The sequence below is a fragment of the Lentinus tigrinus genome (assembly GCF_003813185.1).
Source record: "Lentinus tigrinus ALCF2SS1-7 unplaced genomic scaffold L226scaffold_25, whole genome shotgun sequence".
Classification (NCBI taxonomy): Eukaryota; Fungi; Basidiomycota; class Agaricomycetes; order Polyporales; family Polyporaceae; genus Lentinus; species Lentinus tigrinus.
Window position 1 is genome coordinate 241,305 of NW_027137934.1, and position 18,369 is coordinate 259,673.

At 55.1% G+C, this 18,369-nt stretch overlaps 6 protein-coding genes across 6 annotated transcripts in view; 4 read left to right on the forward strand and 2 right to left on the reverse strand.

Annotated features, from left to right (window-relative positions):
- Positions 1–6,580, forward strand: part of L226DRAFT_537504 (peroxidase MNP1) — a 29,767-nt gene extending 23,187 nt beyond the window's left edge. The window contains exons 5-8 of the mRNA XM_067681339.1: positions 5,511–5,632; positions 5,687–6,183; positions 6,243–6,311; positions 6,365–6,580. Of these exons, the coding sequence (XP_067532646.1) occupies positions 5,511–5,632; positions 5,687–6,183; positions 6,243–6,311 (688 nt within the window). The 3' untranslated portion in view covers positions 6,365–6,580. The remainder of the gene's footprint in view (positions 1–5,510; positions 5,633–5,686; positions 6,184–6,242; positions 6,312–6,364) is intronic.
- Positions 6,581–7,194: 614 nt separating this feature from the next.
- On the forward strand, positions 7,195–8,857 carry L226DRAFT_562020 (uncharacterized protein; the record flags this gene model as incomplete). The annotated part of the gene is made up of 6 exons (XM_067683479.1): positions 7,195–7,464; positions 7,523–7,604; positions 7,655–8,002; positions 8,055–8,263; positions 8,317–8,394; positions 8,449–8,857. The coding sequence occupies 6 exons, from the start codon at positions 7,195–7,197 to the stop codon at positions 8,683–8,685; spliced, it is 1,224 nt and encodes a 407-aa protein (XP_067532647.1). The 3' UTR covers positions 8,686–8,857.
- Positions 8,858–9,074: 217 nt separating this feature from the next.
- Positions 9,075–10,101, forward strand: L226DRAFT_573441 (uncharacterized protein; the record flags this gene model as incomplete). The annotated part of the gene is made up of 2 exons (XM_067684854.1): positions 9,075–9,539; positions 9,595–10,101. The coding sequence occupies 2 exons, from the start codon at positions 9,075–9,077 to the stop codon at positions 10,099–10,101; spliced, it is 972 nt and encodes a 323-aa protein (XP_067532648.1).
- A 947-nt stretch (positions 10,102–11,048) lies between these two features.
- L226DRAFT_524944 (uncharacterized protein) lies at positions 11,049–11,803 on the reverse strand (the record flags this gene model as incomplete). The annotated part of the gene is made up of 3 exons (XM_067678926.1): positions 11,049–11,245; positions 11,309–11,545; positions 11,599–11,803. The coding sequence occupies 3 exons, from the start codon at positions 11,801–11,803 to the stop codon at positions 11,049–11,051; spliced, it is 639 nt and encodes a 212-aa protein (XP_067532649.1).
- Positions 11,804–13,136: 1,333 nt separating this feature from the next.
- Positions 13,137–14,074, forward strand: L226DRAFT_588588 (heme peroxidase; the record flags this gene model as incomplete). The annotated part of the gene is made up of 2 exons (XM_067685598.1): positions 13,137–13,650; positions 13,704–14,074. Coding segments are annotated over 2 exons (885 nt in total), but the record flags the coding sequence as incomplete, so codon positions are not given.
- Positions 14,075–16,880: 2,806 nt separating this feature from the next.
- Positions 16,881–17,567, reverse strand: L226DRAFT_573444 (uncharacterized protein; the record flags this gene model as incomplete). Its single annotated transcript, XM_067684855.1, has 3 exons — positions 16,881–17,030; positions 17,110–17,226; positions 17,283–17,567. 3 exons carry the CDS (start codon positions 17,565–17,567, stop codon positions 16,881–16,883), a joined length of 552 nt encoding a protein of 183 aa, XP_067532651.1.
- Positions 17,568–18,369: the final 802 nt, after the last annotated feature.

An 18,369-nucleotide genomic window follows, 5' to 3' on the forward strand; every position in this document is an offset into this window, starting at 1 on the left:
CCGTGTATCATCCCGTGCTCCGTGCTCCGTACTCCGTGCTTCGTCTCCGTCTCCGTGCTCGCTGCTCCCCAATGCCCATCGTCAGTACCGTCCGTGCTCGTGCTCGTGCTCGTGCTCGTTTTTCGTTTCTCGTTCTCTCTCCTCTTCGTCCATGTCTATGTCTATACTGGGATTTCACCACCTGCCACCTGTCACCTGCCACCCGCCCGCGTGCACGCGCCTTGCGTCGGGGGTTTACGTTTAATCGTTGCATCCGTTCTCGTTCTCTACGTATTGCGTATTGCGTATCGTACGTACACTGTCCTCTCCTCTCGTTGCATCTTTTGCATCTTTTGCATCTTTGCATCTTGCGCCTCCTCCCATCTTGCATATGCATAGTCACATAGTCATAGTCACATAGTCACAGTCATAGTCCAGACTCCACTTCCACTTCCACTTTCTTTCACTCAGAGTGCCGTTCGGCGTTGAGGCTTGAAGCATCGAAGCATCGAAGCATACACAACAACATTGATAACCTCCTCCTCCGAGTCCTCATCATCGTCGTCATCATCTTCATCCATCGTCATCCATCATCGCAAATATATCACATATCATATCATGCAGTGCTCGGCGCGGGGTTTGTGTCTTTCTTTCTTCGTCGTCTTTTGCCAGTGCTCGTATGTGCTCGTATGTGGTATGTGCTCGCGTCGTCAAAGTCAATCTGCGACGTATGATCCTGATTCCTGAGCTTGATCACGAGAGGGCGCCCCAAGATGCAAGCGGATGCACCTTCTGCACGAAACGGATATGTACTTATTCTCCGGGGCCGAGCATTTCAGTTGACAGTGGGTGATATCGAACTTTGAAGCCAAGGTCACGGTGGCAGCCTTCTAGCGCAGGAATGCATCCGTCCGTCTGGGTCTCTCGATCTGATGCCATGGGTCAGTTACCACTGGTACATACTAGTGTTCGTCCGACCGACTAGTGCGTTTCTGAAGTTCTCTTCGGACTTGCATCAGTTGGCATGTATCACACGCATCATATCAGCGTATCAGCATATCAGATTCAAGAGGAAGAGGAAGAGGAAGAGGTCGACCGTAGTACGTACCCCCAATTTAAATATGAGTTACGAGTACATGCATGCATGCATGTGAAAGGAGTCCCTGCAAAATATATAAGCCCGCCGCCCGGTGACCGGTCAGACTCACTGGTCACTGGCAGTAAATCAGAGCTCTGATATATCATATTCCGTATCATACATACTACACCGTGACTACGACTTCGTATCACGATTCACGATTCGCAAGCAGGCAAGGTCAGGAAGTATTCAAATTTCAGCCTGACTGTCAGTCGAGAACTCGATGCTCCGAGTCAGTGCTCACCATCTTGAGTTCTTGAGTTCTTGAGTTCTGGATTTATTTAATAGTATTTTGGATCCGCGCGGTAGAGGGACCTCCAGGCTCCAGCGGTCACCCCCAAGAATCAGAACTTAGAAGGCTGCGAGCCGCGTGCTATAGCCTGTCGGTGACTGGCATGCCCTCACGATGCGGCTTCTGGAGTCTGGTGTAACGGTGGATCCACGGGGTGGACGGTAGATGGTGGACGGTGGACGGCTGGCGGTGAATCTGCGGCGAGTAGCGAGCGGTGACTTCTCCATCATCGGGTGGCCCCACGGGAGTTGAGGCACTTGACAACTTACAACTTACAGCGCATACAGATTCCAGAACTCCCGGAGTCTGGAGAGACGTGGTCAGTCTGTTGAATGTTCACCGCAGCGGGGTTATGCATACTACTTTACTCGAGCGCGAGCCTGTGCTGGGTGAGTGACGATTCCGAGTGGTGTCAGTAAGAGTAGGTTGTTGCGGTGGGATCATAGCGAGTTGTAGAGTCCGAGCCGGACGTACTGTATGCTGCTGCATGTTCCTCCATTACTACAAGCTCGGTGACGCAGAGATCGTACGGTATCATGTATGGCAGTGTCTTGGCCCACAGCCTACAGGTCGTTCCGGTGGGTTGTCTCCGGACAGAACTTAGCTGAAGCCTAGAGAACTGCAGCTTCTCCGATTGTGCGCGCGAGTTCAAACAGAGGTTCTTCTGAGGAGATGCTGACCGCAGTGACATACTGTACATATTCCGTGGAGTTCTGCCTGAAGGCCTGAAGGCGTATATACAGAACGATTCGCTTCTTTTGGAAATAGTATTGGCCCTTGAAACATCTGTCAGACAGGTGATCAGAGTAGAAAGAGCTACGGACTAACCACGGTTGGCCAACGAGATTCGCATGGGAAGAACAAACTGAGATTCGAGAACGAGCTGCCAAGGGAGATCCGAGAGGGGGCCGGCGGCAGTGGTGGGCAGAAGAAAGCCAGGTTCCCACGATTAGTAAACCTTTGAACTAGAAGTAAGTCAGCTTTTCAAGGCCCTGGGACTGATAAGATAAGATCTCGGCACCCTCTACTTGCTCCTCGAGACACACGACGGCCAGAAGGCGATCTGAATGTGCTAAATATGATATTCATTGGAACAGTGCAGAGTACAACCATCATACAAATCAAGGAAGCCTGCGGCCATCTGACGGGTGCACCCTATTGACTCCGGGTGTCAAGTACGAAGATATTGGGGGATATGGTAGCACTCGTCGGAACGCGAAGCGGGCATTCCGATAGCCTGACCTTGAGTATGAGTCTGAATAGTTCAATGTCATACTCCCAAAGTACTCACAAGGTTAAGATTTCCGTCATGAAAGACGAACTCGAGCGCACTCGAAAGGTCACTAAGACAGGTCACTAAGACCGCGTAGCGGCGTAGCGATAGTGATGGAACCGCGCTCCGTGCTTCATAACCCGCAGAGAGGGGACCGCATGCGGAGGTAGTCCCTGCTAATGCACTGCAGACGTCAATATATGGCTTGGCAGGGACGCTGGGAATATCATGTTATGTAACCTCGTCGATCAGTACGTGGCAAGGAGGTACATACCGATCACGTTGCCAGATCTGCCATGCTGCAAATGAACTGAAAGCTCGATCGGTAAAATGACTCTTTCCGAACGTGGGTCAAGGTGGTCGAGCAGGCGGTAGTACAGTTGGCCGTGGTACACCCCCGGACTTGATGAAATGAAGGCATTGAGGGCCTCCAATGTCCGAGCCATGATTGTCAATTTGACGCACCTTTTTCCATCGACCCCTCCGCTCATCATAATACGATCGAGATCCATAGTTGCTATGAGCGTGTCAGTATCAATGTACTCGTGTCCATGTGGACAGCTGCGTACCTGATCGTCTAGCATGGATGAGAACATCGCGGGGGCGAGATGAGATGGTCGGAAAGGCATGATGAGTCGGGGACGTCGCTGAGATGAAGCGTCAGCATATAGTCGAACACCATCCCTGTTTATCTCACCAGGATCGCTCCCTCACACCGACGTACGCAAGCCAGATCCATCGTCTTCACGGCCCCGAATGCTTTGTGGTTACGACTGCAGATACCAAAGGATATACTTGAGTGCGAAGCACAGCGTGAGTTGCGCAGCAGAACATCCACATCAGTAAACAGACCACTATCGAACGAACCTTCTACGCACCTCTTCCCTGCTTCGACGCGATAAGTTTGGACGACATCGTCTGTCGGGACTGCGCACGACGGTAGTAGCGCGTGTAGCGAGATATGGTCCTGGGGTCCGGGGCGTGCATATGCTGAGGGCTCGTTGACCCCGAGTGTCATGGCTCAGCATGACTGATCAGCCTGTACCGCGGATATGGGTTCGGCGTGAGCATCCACGTCGACGAGGCTCAATAGCTGTGGAGGGGTAAACTCACGAAATGCGCTACATGAGATTGCCTCGGTCCGTTTTCCAGGTCATGGGACAGGGTGTTGAGTCTTGTTGGAATGGATTGGCGTGCCTGTCGCGACCAAACCCGTTAGCTCGGTATTAGCAGTCTCACGAAGACGTACGGATGAGAATCGTTGTTGTCGAGGCCACGTCGCACTAACATCGGGTATGCCACTTGTCTTACACGGACACATCTCCGCCGTATGCAGACTTCGCTCTCTATAGCGGCAGGGAGGAAGATACGGGATGCCGACGAGGGTCGAGGAACAACTTTAAGCGCTTCAGTTATTGAAGGTAAGCACTGCAATTACGTAATAATTACCGCGCCGATTGCCTCCACTGGCAACCCTTCGTTCTTTCCTCAATCTCGTCCAGCCTCGATTGCCCCAACAGATATTCCAGCACATGAGTATGATTGAATGGCCTATTGTGAGCGAGCCAGGCTATCTTGTCAAATTGTCATTATTGACCTTTGACCAGGCGCACCAACGTAGCGACGTGGCATCGAGAGAACACCCAAGCTCAAGTCTTATAAAAAAAAACCCACCCAACGCATGTGGACGCATGGACACGGAACGTATTACGAGAAGGCGATGGGGCGAAGGCGCGATGGACACCACGCTCGGCCGAGGATTGGATCCGACGAGGTAAAAGGTACCTTGCGGGGGCGCATGTCTCGGTCCCGTACCCCGATAGCCTAGGTGAGTACCGGCCAACATGAGCTGTGTGGTATCCAACGGGATTGCAGAGAATTGTACCTCACAGAGTGTTGGTTTTCTCATGTACCAACAGGACAGCGTCGCCGCCGCCGAACGTTCCTGTCTCTGCACGACACGGCCCGCAATGCACTATGACGAAGAGGGTTCAAGATGCAGTCAAATCTGCTGCCCATTGGACATACGCATCCATTCGAGCAACACACCGACGCCGTGGTGGTGTCTACTGGCCGTTGCGCTGGGCATGGAGTACGCACGGTGCCGAAAATAGCGGAGCCGCCGCGCGACGATTGGCTGCAGACACGAAAAGGTCCGTATTCGCTGCCATGTTGTGGTTCATGCCTCTGAGATGAAACGCAGGCAGGGTGTGTTAGTGCGTGGGCTGAAAGATATAAAAGGCCGTCGAATCCGCCTCGAGTGTCTCCTCAGAGCACTCCGCTTTCTGCACTCTCCTCCCTCGGTAATTCGGTCATGGCATTCAAAGCTCTGCTCTCAATCCTCGCTGTGGTCGCTACTCTCGAGGTTGCCAATGGCGAGTTCTCAACACGCCTCATTCCGACCGTCCTCCTTGTCTGACACCATCTGTTCGATAGCCGCGCTCACGCGTCGCGTTGCATGCCCCGACGGCAAGAACACCGCAACCAACGCTGCGTGCTGCGCCCTCTTCCCTATCCGGGACGACATCGTCGAGAACCTCTTCCACAACCAGTGCGCTGAGGAGGCCCACGAGTCCCTCCGTCTCACCTTCCACGACGCCGTCGCGTTCTCGCCCTCGGCACAGGCTCGTGGCGAGTTCGCTGGAGGAGGCGCTGACGGCTCCATCGTGCTCTTCTCCGAGACAGAGACGAACTTCCACGCGAACCTCGGTACGGACGAGATTGTCGCACTCCAGAAGCCCATCATCGCCCGCCACAACATCTCGACCGCAGACTTGTACGTGTCTTCCTTGTAGGTTTGTCGGCTGCACGTTTGACGTTCTCTGCAGCATCCAGTTCGCGGGTGCAGTTGGGCTGGCTCAGTGCCCCGGCGCGCCTCAGCTGGAGTTCATGCTTGGCCGCAAGGATGCCACGCAGGCCGCTCCTGACGGGCTCGTGCCTGAGCCGTTCGGTACGTCTCATTTTCTCCTGTAGGAATGTCAGAACACTGACATCTTCTCAACAGACACGGTCGACAGCATCCTCGCCCGTATGCTCGACGTCGGTTTCCAGGACTTCGAGGTCGTCTGGCTGCTGTCCGCGCACACCGTCGCTGCCGCCGACCGTGTGGACGACACCATCCCGCGCACGCCGTTCGACTCGACCCCAGAGATCTTTGACACCCAGTTCTTCATCGAGACCCAGCTCCGCGGTCAGACGTTCCCCGGCAAGGGCGGCATCCAGGGCGAGGTGACGTCTCCCCTCCACGGTGAGATGCGTCTGCAGTCGGACCACCTGCTCGCGCGTGACTCGCGCACGTCGTGCGAGTGGCAGTCGTTTACGAACGACCAGGAGAAGTTCGCGGAGACGTTCCCCGACGTCATGGGCCGGCTTGCGCTCCTCGGCGTTGACCAGAGCAACCTGATTGACTGTTCGGAGGTGATCCCGATTGCCCCGCCTCTCCCTGCCAACTCTCGCCCGCACTTCCCGGCTGGCAAGACGAATGCTGATGTCGAGCAGGCTGTACGTCATTACTCTTCCACACTTGCTCGCGATGCGCTGACTTTATTCGACTTGTCCAGTGTGCTGAGACTCCCTTCCCCACCTTCCCGACTGACCCCGGTCCGGCCACCTCGGTTGCTCCTGTGTAAGTCCCCGTGTCTCCGACGTCTCGCAGGTCTACGACATTGACTGGTATTTTCAGCCCCAACCTCTGAGGGGATGATTATAGATGTTCCGAGAGCTTTCGTCGCCGCCTCCTCTATTGGCCGAGTTGTATGGGTTCCGTTTCTATAGCAGTATTTTCGTATTCGTGGCTCGTGTGCGGAGCAGCGGGAAGGGTGTCTAACCTGGGAATCTGTATCCGTGTGTATTGAATATGTTGGGGAATGCATCACAGTGTTCTAGCGCAAGCATGTCTGCTCTCGTCGAGGGAACGGTGGGGACAGTGGCTGAATCGCGCTGAATCCGACGATTACTATTGGCGGAGCATTGCGCTCGTCCGGATCCTACCACATGAACACATACCTTGGGGCTTGAGCAGATTTCGTTCAATCGTACTTTGGTCACATCACAGAAGTGAAGTACATTCAACGGCAAGAGCAGAGGTGAAAAGATTCGAGTCGCATGTGGACGCGGCGGCTGAGCGTGCAAATCGTGCACAAGCGCTGCCTTGGTGGCGGCGACACGAGGCTACCAGACGCTGTCGGCTATCGAGTCCGGTTGATGCCTCGTCTCGCCCTCCCGGCCTGATGTGTTTCCGCGCAGAGCTCGAATTGTCCCCGACAAACATTCTTGCTCAATGAATCTAAAATACCTGTGAACCTCGAGACGCGTCCCGCTCCCGAATAGCAGCGGAGGACACGGTCCCGTGACGGACGCGCCGTTGCGCGCTCAACAGAATAAGGTTCAGAACGTGACTTCCCCCGCCGCGTATATAAACCCGCTGTCGTTGCGAGAGATCCCCCACATATCCTCCGTCCACCCGCCCGCCAAGTACGTCGCACGGCCAGCTCCCTCGCCAGACTCGCCACCATGCAGTACTTCACCGTTCTCGCCTTCCTCGCCATCTCGTTCACCGGTACTCCGGTTGAGTCCATCCTCAGGGATCCCATGGTCCGGTTTTCCATCCTCGCCATTTTGTGCAACACCCTGGCATTCGTCCTCGGCGCCCTCCTCTTCAGCTACTACCTTCTGGCATCACTCGCTCCCCTCGCCTTCAACGCGATCGCTTCGGTCTTGGCCATGATCTATTGGCGTTTGTGGAGATATGCGGAGAACACCATGAAGGAACGTGACTCGAACGTGAGTGTATTTGCTGTTCACGCTCTCGGAAAATACTGACTTTACTCTGCCTGTCAAGGCGTCTGAGCAAGCTACCGCTCATGAACCCGCTTCGACCGCCGTACTCACCCGCGCCCCGACACTCATCCAGCACTACTATGGTACGTTTTATGGTATTGATGAGAATTGTCCGGATACTAACTTTCAGTAGGCCCGAACCCGCTCAAGCCCACTCAAGCCATCCCAGTCCTCATCCTCGGCCGTTACTCCGTTCAAGATGTTCTCTCCGCCTACGTCAACTCCTACTACCCCATTCACTCGCTATCAAGCATCGTTATCGACATCTCGGTCGGTTCGCAAATCGTGTATAATGCAACGATTGGCGGCGCACTGCACTCGGTCATTGTACGCAAGAATGCGCATTATGTCGACACCACGCGTCAACTCATCTCGACCTCGACTCCGACCTCTTCGGTCGTCGATGCATCAGAGGACGGTGACGCGACACTGGTGGATATCGACATGGCGCTGTGCGAGAGCGTCGACTCCCAGTCGACTGGTGAGTACTTCGCTTTCTTTCACCATCTTCTGACGCTGAACAGTCTCCGTAGACCCCGTGCAAGACAAGACGCTCCTCAACATCGACACCACTGTCTCTCCTGCAGGCATCAAGCCTCAGTCCGCTTCCGTCATGCCCACCGCACCAACGGCATCCTCCGAGTCACGCAAGGCTGCATCTGCATTCGCTCCAGGCTCTCGGTTGCGGCTCCTCAACACTGCACTCGCGCCCATCCGGGCTGTGGCTTCTTCGTCTGCCAAGGTTGGTCTGCTATCCCACTAACGGTACTTCATATTCTAACAATTCCTCCACAGACCAAGAAGGCAGATGATGCGGAGGTCGCTGCTGCCACGAAGATGACTCCTACTCTTGCTGCATCTTCGCTAGTCGAGGTATGTGGGAGTGTCACTTTCTCCTTTATCCCTCGCGCTGACATCGCTTTGCAGTTGACCAGGAAGGCCATCGCCAGGGCAGGGAGGTCACGCCAGACGGCGTCTAGTCCTACCACTGCATGCACGCCTGAGACCTCAGCGTCCGGCTCAGCTTCGTCTTCTGAGGGAGCACCGTCAGAGACTACTGAGAAGCGCAAGAAGAGGCGGGGAGGGAAGCGTCTCCCGATGCCGATCCGGAGGCAACGGAAGCGGGAGAGGGAGGCTGCAGCCGTGGCTGCCGCAGCTGCCTAAATACGATACTTTTACTACTCATACTCGGACATACTGGTAAAGTACTACTCTACTCTACTTCACTATAGCGCGAGAACAAACTCAGATACTGTACACTACTTACGCATTGCATACGGACTTTCCCATACCACATCACTACGCACTGTACCACCAACACATCACTACTTCCGGCTTCGCACATTTGTACATTAAGCATCTAACTTATTCGTCTCAACACCTCTCTGATTTTGCAAGGGTCGCGCTCGAGTTTATGCTTTCTAATCTCTTCGAAGATGGGTTGGACAACATGCCACGTGGATTGCCGCACCTCATTTGCTCAGTTCAAGTGCAACCCTCTTGCTTCGGATCCATCACCACGTACAGCCTTCCCTCCTCTCTTCTCACTCCGCATGGACTCAATGGTATATTTGGCCATCTTCGGGCTTTCCTTCACCGGTGGCTTCCTCACTCCCTTGGGCTCGTGGCTTGCCGGCGTCGCCAGTCGGACGAGCCCGATACCAGTCTCGCCCGTTCTGCACACCATCTCGGGCCTTGTCGCCATACTCGCCTGCCTCTTCATCCTCACTCACATCCTGCTCTCGAATATCCAGCTGGCGGTAGACGTGCGACATGCCTGCCAACGCATCCTGCAGGCTGTCTGGTTAGAACGTGCCGGTTATGTCCTGCGCCAGGCGGTAGAAGGTTCGCGTACACCGGGGGAAGACCTCCTGCGGATTCCGGCGAGGATGGAGGTGTTCAATTTCTGGGTGTCGTGCGCAGTGTACTACGTCCTACTCTCGGTGGTGCAGGCTGCCTGTCACCTCGGGCGGAACATTGGCGCACGGAAGGGGTGGGGATCGGACAAGGCTTCACAGGTGCGTAGGTGAATGCTTCCGTACTCACCCTCCTTCTGAATGATTCATTTCACAGCTCACGTCTGGCAAGCAGGAGCCTCAAGCTTGCACGGCCCGACGCGTAGAGCCCCTCTCCGAATACGCATCTCCCCCGCCAGAACGATACAGGTTGACCGTCTTTCAGTACTTCCGGGATGATACCCTCTCCATGCCCGGGTTCCGCAACGCAATCACCTCGGAACACGGAATCCTCAAAGCGCTCTTCACAGGCTTGGTCACCGTCGATGAACTAAGGGCCGTGGACCTTACCGTCAGCATTCCAGGGGTTCAGTACGCCATACCGAGCCTCGATTTACACGAAGGTGGGCAGGCCTCGAGGGACCCACTCGGACGCCTTCCGGTGCAGTATCAGATGCCTCTTGACCTTCCTGCTGGGCGTGTCGTTCTTGATGTGCTCTTGAGTCCTGCGGACGGCGGGGAAGAAGACGGGGATGAGGACAGCAACGCTGATGGTAATGGCGAGGTCGATCACACCCTTCAAGGCTCGTCGACGGGCGACGGCGAGACGAGCGTCCTTCCTTGAGCTCGTGGCGAAATCGAAATCGACTTCTCAACCCCTAACGACTCTTCGTGCCTTCCTCCTAGCCTTGACTCAGCGATACCTCTGAACGACGACATCTTCTCGCCTCGTAGGATACAAAACCTCCACATCTCATTCAGCCAGAGACAAGCTGTCATTTGAGGCGTCTGTGCCCACAACAACGCAGTCTCCAAGTCCAACTCGTGCCACCACTTCGACGTTCTCAGTTTCCCGTCTGCAGGTAGCCGTAGTCGATCGTCAAGTTCCATATCCATCAAGCATCCTGTCCCTTGTCTCTCTTAAACCTTTTCTGTCGCCTCTTGACTTCGACGCTCCGGAATGAGTTCGCACCACGCGGCTTGAATCATTCAACACACTGATCCCCCCTAGGAGTTTCTCTGAGATTTGGAACGTTCGGAATCGGGAGGGGTCGCTATAGGGGAACGGGACTGTGCCGCTATCGATCATGTATGGTCAGTCCTGTACTTCGCTTATCGCTGCCTCTTTGTCACGGTTCAGTCCGCGCGAGCAAGTGGTCGGACAATCTCCGTGACCGCCACGACCAACTACGCTCGCATGTAACCGTCTACAGACAATCGCAATGCTGGGCCGAGCTGTCGCCAAGATGGTGATCAAGTTCGCAGTTGTGGTACTCAATGGACACCTGTAGTCGAGTTCCTGGCGGCAATCCTTTGAAATGGCAAACATCCGAGGGTGACGGCGACTCTGGATGCGAACGAGACTTGGATTCCAAACCGCGGAGGAAGAACCACGGCCTGCCGCGGCGTGCTACAATACATATACCGAGGGTATGCAAGTGTCAGGGTCGCGCCTGGTGGATCCTGTGGATGTCTACAAAGCTAGAAGAGATACAGGACGTGTCAGAAGTTGTAGAATCACGATGAGACAGCTCAGCTGCGAGGGATGTCTGAGGGGACGAGTCCGAGAGGTCAGTAGACCCCGGTCTGGATACGATTCAGAAACTCGAGGCTGTCCGTCTGCGCTCCGCACCACATCTTGAGTTCCTTGAAGGTCCGCGGCGGCTGAGCGTCCAACTGGGCGGATGCTTGCAGGGCGTCGTCCAGGTCCGTCGCAAACTGGTTGAGGCGAGGATCGAATGCGGGAAGCGGAGCCCGAGGCACATGTGCTGGATGTATGCCGTGTCGTGAGTATCTGCAGTGCGCGTGCGTCCGATTGAAAGCAGACTCACTGGTTCGTCGTGTAGTAACTGTGTAGTTGCTGTGGACAGATGAGATGTAGGGGTCGCAGAGAGGAGCTTCGAGGATGGGAAGGGGTAGTTCGTAGCGGCGGTGTGAGTTGTAGCCGGGTATGTCATCGGCGGGGTGAGTGTGCACTAGTCGCATTGGGAATTCGACGTCGGGCTCGGGTTTGCATTTGACAAGTAGACCAGAATGTGTTGACGTAACAGGCTCGGTTGTAGGAGTGACTATATGCGCGGTTGGCCTGCTGCTGAACTCAATAGATTTAATAAATACGCACCTGCCGGCTGGGAGAGGGTGTTTGTGCAAGGACCTAAGGGCGTGCGCACCGCCGCGGTCCGACTCTGGGCTGGCTTCGGCATCCTCGCAGACGAGCCCTTCTCCCGCCGGCTCGTCTGCCTCGTCTCCAACTTTGCCTTCTCTACTCCGATATTCTCGTACTCCTTCTTGACTTCGGGGTGGGGCGCAAACTTTGTCCAATCCATGTTTTGACGTTTCGTTCGAAAGTAGCGTCGCACCTTCTTGACCGTAGCCCAAGTGCAACCCAACTCATGCGCCCGAGCGACGAGTTTCTGGGCCTCGACGAGGTTGAGATACCAATGGTCTTTCCCTTTGTCGAAGTACTCTGACGCGGGGTTCAACGTGGGGCGAGAGACACCGATAGGTCAGTCAACAGATCATGACGCAGGCTCAAAGACACCGATCACCTGTGAGCATAGCGTACACAGCTGGAGTCAGAGGCTTGAGGGGGTCATCCATTACACTTGACGGAATGGAGACCCGAATACAACTTGAATGCTTTTGCGGAGGAGCCTTTCGGAGTCCCTTCGTGTCTCGCAGCTTGATAGAGAGCATGCTATAATGTATGGGAAGAAGAGATGGAATGGCGCCTCTGTGCAGCTAGCCTGAAGAGTGCGAAAAAAGGGGGGAATAGGTGGTGTGTAGAGATGTACGTAGTGCTGGTTGAACAGACGCCGTTTCGTGGAGGTGCGGACGTTCAGGAAATACCAGAAATTTGACAAAAGATACAGGGCGATTCGGATCCGAACCCCGGGTGGCAAGCGTCAGCTGTGCTCGATGAGCGACGCTGTAGACCATTACGCTAATCCACCCTTGACATGACTTAAAGTAATCGAAATATATCACCTACTTCCATGGATGTGATTCAACGATTTCGACGCCATCGGCATGCTAGGTGTCTCTCATATGTCTTCAAAATGGATATATAAAGGTAACCTTGGAAGAATGATGAAGAACTTGTACGTTCTGTGCGGATCTGGTTGATAGAGTCCGGTAGCCTCGTGTTGCCGCCACCACGCTTACAAGCGCCCACGCTCAGCCTGCAAGCGTCGGCTATCATTTTCCGTGTCTCTCTCTATGTACTGCTCAACTCTGCCTCCATGTGCTGAAATGAATGTGAACTCTCCGTTAGCCTCACCCTTGGCAGCCGCAGAGCATTGTTAACCGACAACACAAGCAAGCACGGCTGTCCCTGCATGTGTCTTACAAGCCAGAACACGATTATCGCCCGGTAGCTGCCACGTTTTCAAGCCAGTGCACACGCATATAGAACGGGCGACGAGGGAGAATCCTATGGAAATTGTGCTGCATGCGAGGAAGTGAGTGCATGCACTTCAAGCTACATCAGTACCTTGGCTGTCGAGTGTCTCCTCAGAGCACTCAGCTTTCTCCACCCTCTCCCGGCCATCGCTTTCAACGCTCTTCTCTCTCTGGGTCTTCATCATCGCCGCTATCCATGGCGCGAAAGGTATTCTTGTTTACCGCATATATTGGCTTACATCGAGACAATGCTGACATGAGTGTTTCACAGCTGCGCTCACCCGGCGCGTCGTGTGCCCCGACGCACAAGAACACCGCAACCAATGCCGCGTGCTGCGCTCTCTTCCCATACGCAACAACATCGTGGATAGCCTCTTCCACAAGCAATGTACTGAGGAACCCCCCCCCCCTTCCCCCGAATCTCGGTTTGACCTTCCACGACGCGTCGCGTTTTCGCCCGTGGGGAAGGCTCAGGGCGAGTTCGCGGGCGGAGGAGCCGATGGCTGGACCATCCTCTTCTCCGAGACGGAAACGAACTTCCACGCGAACCTCGGTACAGACGATCGTTGCACTACAGAAACGACAGCTGACTTGTATGTATTTCTAAATTCTCTCTCGCTTGATGTGCACACTGTTGACATTCGCTGCAGCATCCAGTTTGCAGGTGCCATCGGGATCGCTCAGTGCCCCGGTGTGCCCCAGCTCGGATTCATGTTCGGGCGCAAGGATGCCGCTCAAGCTGCCCCTAACGGTCTCGTTCCGGAGCCATTCGGTATGTCGAGCTGCCTTCAAACATAACGGACATCACGTTGACATTCTGTTCAGACACCGTCGACAGTATTCTCCCCCGCATGCTGGACGTCGGTTTCCATGACTTCCAGGTCGTCTGGCTTCTCTCCGCGCACATCGTCGCTGCCGCCGACCGAGTGGACGACATTATCCCGCGCACGCCGTTCGACTCGACCCCGGAGATCTTCGACACGCAGTTCTTCATCGAGACCCAGCTCCGCGGTCAGACGTTCCCAGGACAGGGCGGCATCCAGGGCGAGGTGATGTCTCACCTGCACAGTGATATGTGTCTGCAGTCCTACCATCTTCTCGCGCGCGACTCGCGCACGTCGTGCGAGTGGCAGTCGTTCACGAACGACCGGGAGAAGTTCCCGGAGACGTTCCCGGATGTGATGGGTGACGCCGCTGACTTAGATTGACTTGTCCCCACTTTCCCGACTGACCCCGGTCCGGCCACCTCTGTTACTCCCGTGTAAGTCGCTGTGTCTCCGACGTCTCGCAGATCTATGAAGCTGACTGGGATTTGCAGCCCCAACGTCTGAGCGAATATGTATAGAGCTTCTGAGAGGGTTTGTCTTTGGCTGAGCTGTATGCGTTCCCCTTCTGTAGTAGTATTGGTATTCTTGCCACGTGCTGGGTGCAGCGGGAAGTATGTCTGGGCTGGAAATCTGTATCCGTATATTTGTGCGTACTGAATACACTGGGGAATCTATTATGGTGTTTTAGCGCAAACGATGTCTTGTCCTTGCATGATCATCACACTGAAGTTTGAAGTTCTGTTTTCTGTCGCATATGGAGGTGGAGCTTGATGAACACGGTGGTCGCGCACACGATGGAGAGGCGGGAAACCCTAGAGAGCTAGAGAGCGAGCAAAAGGTCGTGGAGACGATGCACTTGAGGATCGCCGCAAGGCACTGGGCTGCGGACGTAGCGACCATGCACGCAAAATTTACTCAGGTTGCTCGCCACAACCTGGACAGTCCTGTGCGCCTTGACTACGGCCATCTCGAGCTTGAAGGAGATATGGAGAGTAGGTGTTCCGGTCAGTATATGCTATACGATCGGCATACTGTGAAGGCGTACCTGATCGAACTCGCTGACTTGCTCTGTACGTGTCTCTTGACATGGTAGAGAGCATCAGAGAAGACATGAGGGAAATGGAAGGGATAGTACCACCTGGCCGTTGGCCTACAGAGTGCTCAAAAAAGAGGGGAATAGATGGTGTGTAGAAATGTATGTAGTGCTGGTTGAACAGATCCCGTTTCGTGGAGGTGCGGACGTTCAGGAAATACCAAAAAATTGGCAAAAGATACAGGGCGATTCGGATCCGAACCCCGGGTGGCAAGCGTCAGCGGTGCTCGAGGAGCGACGCTGTAGACCATTACGCTAATCCACCCTTGAAATAAACAAAGGTAATTCGAATATATCACCGACTTCTATGGATGTATTTCGACGATTTAGAGTCCCCCAGCATGTCATAGGTGCCTTCTTGGTCTTTTAATTCGATATTTGAACGTAACTTTGCCATCTTCAAAGGAAACAGGAAGAACTCGCCCTGATCTGGTTGCTGGAGTCGGATAGCCTCGTGTCGCCGCCACCACGCCCGCGCTTAGCCTGCAAGCGTCGGCTGTACTTTTCCGTGTCTTTCTGCTTCTGCTTCTCTCTGCTCAGCATGATTGCGATATATCTGCTCGCCGCACCACTCTCAGCTGGAGAGCATCGTTGAGCCGACCCGGTCAGCAAGCGTGGCTGTCCTGTATGCGTCTGTCTTACAAGGCCCAGCACAATCATCGCCCGGTACCTGCGACAATGTCAAGCGTGCACACGCACATAGGCCGGTCGACAAGGGGGGGATTCTCTGAGGAGATTGCGCCGGAGGCGATTTAGTGAGTGTATGCGCTTGAAGCTACCTCAGTACTTTGGCTGAGTGGTTGAATAGGTCGAACACTCCCTGCATCGCCTTCACAGGACGTGCCCCCCGTTACTCGCCGCTGTTATTATTTCCTACGCTATCACACTCTGTCATACTCATATACTCGGCCTTCATCATCGGCGAGCTGCCGGTCAATACCCTCGCCAGCATCCGCCGCATCTCTCATGCCGGCCAGCTGCACGACCGCTCACCGGAGCGTCATCTGGACGTAGGTTCACCCTCTCCCGTCAATGACCAGCTACATAGAACTCATTCGTCCTGGGTCCCTTTTATTCCAGTCAGGTCAGTTTTCGGGGTACTCGACTGCCATTGGAACGGCCGTGTTCACTCGGTTCCTGACGATAATCTCGTCCCTCCACTTCGGATGGTGCTCTTCTTTGCCTGCTGCGTCACAGAGAAATGACAAGCAAGTGGGAGCTACGCCTTATAGCTTCCTTCGGGCCGCCCACGTACGCGTATAATCCTCAGCTGGAACTCACGAAAGTCGGTCTTCGACGGTCGTGATCATCGGCTGCTTCTCCGCGGCTGCGGTGACGACCGGAGTCGGGCGATGGCGACTGCATTCGCTGCGGCCGAAGCGACACGCCGAAGGATGATGATACCAGGCGGGATAGGCAGGAGGAGCCTTGCGGACTCATTTGGAGGACGGCCACTGTAATTCAAGAGCAAGTCTAGCGGAAGTGCTGCGAAGTACGGGGTGAAAAGGTGCGTGTGCGTTCATGGCTTCATTAGTGTCTTGTTGAAAATGGGCTCAGGATGGGAGAGCCGTACTTCAGCTTTGACCACAATCCTTTCCCTCGCGCAGAGAGGCGCAGCCTCTCAGTCACGCTACGCTCTCGCTCGCTCGCCCATTTCTCATCACGTTCACCACGGTATCCACAAAACACATGTACACATCTTGCTAGGCTCCCGCCCTGGTGCCGTGCCTGAGCAACCACTTGCACGCCGCGTCGTATGCAGCGTGCACTCCCAATTGTTACTTCGACACTCAACGTACACACAGCTTCGTAGCGGCTTCCATCTTGCGTTGTATGAATTGCGAGATAGTGATGTGATAGTACATGCACAGTGCGCAGCAATGTGGTAAGAAGCTGTTCGTGCCGTCGGCCGCGAGTGCGATGACGATATGTGTAGTGATGTAGTAGAGACATACCGGAAATCATCCGAGCACATTGCCTTACCTGCAAGGTAAGGTTGGAGGTAATGTCTCAACCACCGCTGCTCACCCTCTCCTCCCCCGCTCCCCATATACCCTCCCTAGTTGACTATCCAGACGGCGATCATGAAGCCTTGAGAATCCGTCTCAGGTCTTCTGCAAGCCGCTCGGGTGCTAGGTCCGGCGCAATCATCGGCTCGCGTGAGGCGCGCAAGGAGGTCTTGCCCTTCGGTGACCAGGGAGCCCGCAGCGTGGCGTTCATCTTCCTCTTCCACTATCAACGAAGTAACGAAGCCGAATGGCAAGAAGTGTGAGGAGCAAGCCCGGAGATGATGGAATATATGCGTACACACTTTCACGAGCATAGATGAGGCATGACGGGCTTTAGGCAATTTCGTGTTCGTGTTCGTGTTCGCGAGCGACGTACGAGCAGGCAAGACCTTGGCGAGCCCAGTCTTTGTCTGTGTCCTCTGAAGCAGTGTCAGCGCACCAAGACAACGTGCACATCAAACACAGAAGAAGTCACCTTGACGATGGAAGACGTCGCCTTCGCCCGGACGAGGTCGAGCACGCCAGAAAGAAGGCGCACTCGCGCGCGCACAGAAGTCCGCCTGCGCAAATCAGCCGGGGGCGGTACTGGTGCTGCGACGGGAGGTGGAACGCAGGGCATATTGGCGTTATCGGATGTCTGCTGGTGCTCGCCCACAAAGACCATGACGCCCGCCAGGAGGAGGGAAGCGACGCCGACGGAGAAGAGGATGATGGCGAGAAGCTTAGCAGGCGACCTGACGAGCCAGGTGAGGAACTGCATGGTGGGCCAGTCCGCGGCCGCGCGCGGAAACATGGATGAAGTGCTCGCTCGGGGGGGCTTCTTGGCGGGCGAGCGGGTGGTGGATAGGCTGCGATGGCGAGTCGACGACGAGCACCATGGGGTGGACAACGACCGGCATTCGCGTCTCTGTCACGGGACTGCGGACGCCGCTGTTCGGGAGTGAGACGTTCTCCCTTCGAGCCGCAGATGTACGGACGTCCGTGGTCCCTCTGCCATTTCTCATCGTACGATACCCTGTGCTGGAAGCTTATGGATTTGTGGCACCTCTCGAGCCAGCAGCAAGAGCCGTGTGTATTCAACAAGATATTCGTTCATGACGACCTTGAACTGAACACTTTCAGTATTCCTGGCACCCATCGGGACATCTACCAAAGACTGAAATCCAGCGTCTCTTCGCGAAGGTCGCCGCGTTGCCAGTGCAGCCAATCAATGTCATGCGTTATTCCAGTAGAGTCAAGTACGGATGTTCAGGGCGCCGTCCGCGAAGCAACGGCATGGAGGGGTATACAAGAATCGTATTGAGGCAGCATCTTAGGAAGGCGTGGGGGCAGATTGTGGAGGTTTCGAGGATATAGTCGGATAAGGGGTGCTTCGTGGTGTCAAGACCGCAGCATCCACGTCCATCGCAAGAGTCGATGTCGCCGGTATGCACAACGAACGTCCCGCTCTGGAGCAATCGACAGAACAGCATCCCGCGGCTTCCATCCAAGAGCCAAGGGGATGTCGGCATAGCCAGACGGAAACTGAAGTACTAAAGGGGTAAGCGATTCGGCGTTCACTA